The sequence below is a fragment of the Gymnoscopelus microlampas genome (assembly GCF_963454915.1).
Source record: "Gymnoscopelus microlampas genome assembly, chromosome: 14".
Taxonomy (NCBI): domain Eukaryota; kingdom Metazoa; phylum Chordata; class Actinopteri; order Myctophiformes; family Myctophidae; genus Gymnoscopelus; species Gymnoscopelus microlampas.
This window is the reverse complement of record NC_139951.1, coordinates 41,535,003-41,538,490: the sequence shown is the minus strand read 5'-3', so window position 1 is coordinate 41,538,490 and position 3,488 is coordinate 41,535,003. Positions and strand designations below refer to the sequence as shown.

At 42.9% G+C, this 3,488-nt stretch overlaps 1 protein-coding gene across 2 annotated transcripts in view; it reads left to right on the top strand.

The window, feature by feature from the left end:
• The first annotated feature begins 2,676 nt into the window (after positions 1-2,676).
• Positions 2,677-3,488, top strand: part of LOC311059504 (synaptopodin 2-like protein) — a 21,167-nt gene continuing 20,355 nt past the window's right edge. The window contains exon 1 of one of the 2 annotated variants that reach the window (XM_084077505.1): positions 2,677-2,947. In XM_084077505.1, coding sequence (XP_083933631.1) covers positions 2,846-2,947 — 102 coding nt within the window. In that variant the 5' untranslated portion in view covers positions 2,677-2,845. The remainder of the gene's footprint in view (positions 2,948-3,488) is intronic. The other variant, XM_084077506.1, reaches the window with a different exon arrangement.

Genomic DNA, 3,488 nt, shown 5'->3' with positions numbered 1-3,488 from the left:
TGAGGGTCTGCATCCCATAGCCCGGGGGGTGGCTGGTCGCGTTGTGATTCGTTAACTGGGACGGTTGTCCGTGGCAACGCCATGTCAAATCGCCGATTTGACATAACTATTGGTGCTTAAATTTAATAATAATAAAGCAAGGTTTAGTGATGTGCGCAAACCCAAGAATGACATTAACCACTTTATGCCCTGTTTTATTTTATACATTCATATATTTAAAAAAAAAATAGCGAATATAGCAGATCTACAAGCTCACAATGAGTCTATTTTTGATTAATATATATTTATACAATATTTTCATTGTAATTTTTTGGTGACATTACATACAGCATCACATACATACCCTTGCACTTGCCTGATATCAAAATAATAATAATAAATACATTAAATAAACATTAAAACAAAAACAAAAGTATTATATTTTTGAGCATTTAACTTTTTGTCCGCACAAAGGTTAAAACATAGAGTTATAATATATCGGGTTAAAGTGGTTAATTGTTGTTCTCTTTACTTTATTACGGTGCAGTTGTGAAGACAACCAGCAAGCCAATCACATGTGGAGCCCAGCGCCACCGTCCCTCCGGACTATGGGGTTTACTCTCTCGCAAGCGGACATTCACCGGAACTGCTGTGCCGCTGTGCCACGTCCACATCCGGCCACTGCGTCGAGAGAGACATCAGAACCTGATCAGAACCACTGATCCAGGTGGTTCACGTGTACATTGATCTGAAATAAATGATTTGAAGGCAGGGGTCATCTCCATGTTGGCTTGTGGTGGACATTTTTGTCAAAATTCAATATTTGCCAGAGACATACAAAATGAGCAGACAATATTACCAGAAACACATAAAGAGATATAGCCTTGAATGACCATAATAGGTCTGTAACTCTGAGATTGTACAAATGGAACCAAATAGGTCCATTTGGTTCCATTTGTACACTGGACCCTATGGGTCTCCATTTGGTTACAGTCTCTCAGTCAGAGTTATGGGGGTCCTTGAAAATAAAAAGTTTGAGAACCACTGTACTTGCCGGCGGACTCCTAATGTGCCATACATAGTGTCATAGTAAAACAGTGTCATACATATTCTGAAGAAAACCTGGAGACTGACGTTCAGTCTAATGATCAAAATAAGAACATTATAATACCATTATTTTAGATTTTCTGTCTTACACACCATTAAATGGTGTGTAAAACTGAAAATCTAAAATTTGCGACGGACAAGGCCAAGTCTTTGCCACAGACACATTTGTCTGTGTATGGACATAATATTATTCAATATTAGGGGTCATTAATATTATTGATGACCCCTGTTTGAAGGGTCGAGAAAGATTGACCTGTTTGTTTGTTTGTTTGTTTGTTTGTTTCATTGTGCCCAGCATGAAAGTAGCTTACTATTTGGGATTCTTGACACATTGAATGGGGTGTAATATGGTGAACACAAACATTTGTTGCAACTACTCTCTATTTCAGGGTCTTCAATGTTTTTCAGGCCAATAACCCCTGAACTGAGAGAGACAACGCAGCTAGTGACCTCGACTAGTCTTGTATAAAATTGTGTTGCATAGATATGTTTTTGAGAAAGCCTTCCATGCAACTTGATAAGAGGCTTTCAAAGTATCCCACAAGTTTTTCTTGTTAGTGCCTATCGGCGTGGTATAACTATGAGAGTGACGAGACACTGGCGTTGACTCCCATTGTAAGAATGGAATGCGGAAATGCTCTGTCTATCTCAATAAGGAAGTTCGAATGTTTGGAACTACAGGCCATAGTTGCCCGCTTTGCAGTGAGATCATAGCGTGACGCAACTCTCTCTTATACGGCTCTGTTGCCTATGGGTTGTCTCCAAGTGATGCTGCAGCTTTAGCTTCAGTTGTTTTGACAGCACTATCATATCATGTCATCACGTTTGTTTGCCTACACATTATCTTTGCTAATAATATGTTGGATTCATGTTCATGTTTATTTTCAGACATTCCCTTTCTGTTGGGAGGGGGGGGGGGGGACAAAAAAACAACATTTCCCTGTCAGACAAAATGTTGGGGGGGGGGGGCAGACAAAAAACATCATTTCCCTGTCAAAACAAAAGTTTGGCAGCCCCCTGTAGTGACTCGGGGGACCCTAGGGCTCCAACACCCCAGCTGTTGAAGGACCCTGCTCTTATTTCATTCCTCTGTTTGCCAAAACCTCTCAAAATACAATCCAGAGCTTATCAATAATACATCTCCAAAGTAGGCCACCTGAAATCGATGTGGATTGAAATTACCCTCGAGAATACTTTCAGATTGGCTGTGGAGCAGTTGGACTCAATCAACAACGCTTCCATGAGCATTGCTAAAATACCCCTCCTCATAACCCCTTCATCTCCTCTAATCTCCGGTGTGCAGATGGAGACTGTGAGCCATGACTGCAGGCCAGGCAGGGTGGCTGGCTGTGCTGTGCTAGGGCTTGGGGGGAGATAGACAGGGGGAGGTGGTGCCGGTTTATTTCGGGACGGTGTATCAGGAAGTATCCCCCTGGTACTGGAGCATTGAAGAGTGACATGGCAAGTGTTGAATGCAAGGGAGGGCTGGGGGTCTCACTCACATACACACACACACTTTTTGGCCCCTCTTACCCCCTATCGCCTGCTCGCCGACACAGCATTCCACTGTGTGAGCAGATGAAAAGCAGCTACCCACCCTGTCTCTTTTATGGGTGGAGTGACTGGGCATAGAGAGGAACAGAGGGACAGCACACCACACACACACACACACACACACACAGAGGCCTCTCACTCAATATCACATCGTGTTAGAAACAGAAGACGGACACAGCAACACGTATACGTATACTGAACAGGGATGGTGGCGGAGGAGGTCACGGTCTCCCTCTCTGGAGGAGCCCCGTGGGGCTTTAGACTGCAAGGAGGAGCAGAGCACCAGAAGCCACTACAGGTGGCCAAGGTACGGTCCAGTCCAGTACATGTGTGTGTTAGGGGTTGCTGCATGGGGAGTGTGAGTGGCAGCTCTAATTGCCTTGCTTCCGCTTGTGGTTATAGAAATGACCGCAGCGCAGACAGTGGTGGATTGATTTAGCTGTGGCCTGAGGCTGTAATGGATAGTGAAACGTGGGTTTCAGACATGACATTATAGTGGTTGCAGTTTGTGTGGGATGTCTGCAGCACTAATTTTGGTCCTGAAACACCCAGATGAAGGCTGGTTCCTGCTGCAATTCACAGATTGATTGTTTGTCCGCCTGCCTTAACAAATACAGTACATATTTTACCTGGAAGATAAAGTTCCTCTATCATTCTTATTACAACATAAACTTAAACTTGGATAGCCATAGAACACTGTCTTTATCTATATATTTGTTATAAACCACATCCATTTAGATTTTTTAAATGGTGATAGGTTTAAGTTCTAAGGCTTAAGTTGTTTGTAAGAGTAAAAGTAAGGAAATAGCCAGCACACAATGAATGTCCTTTTCACATAGTGTTTTATT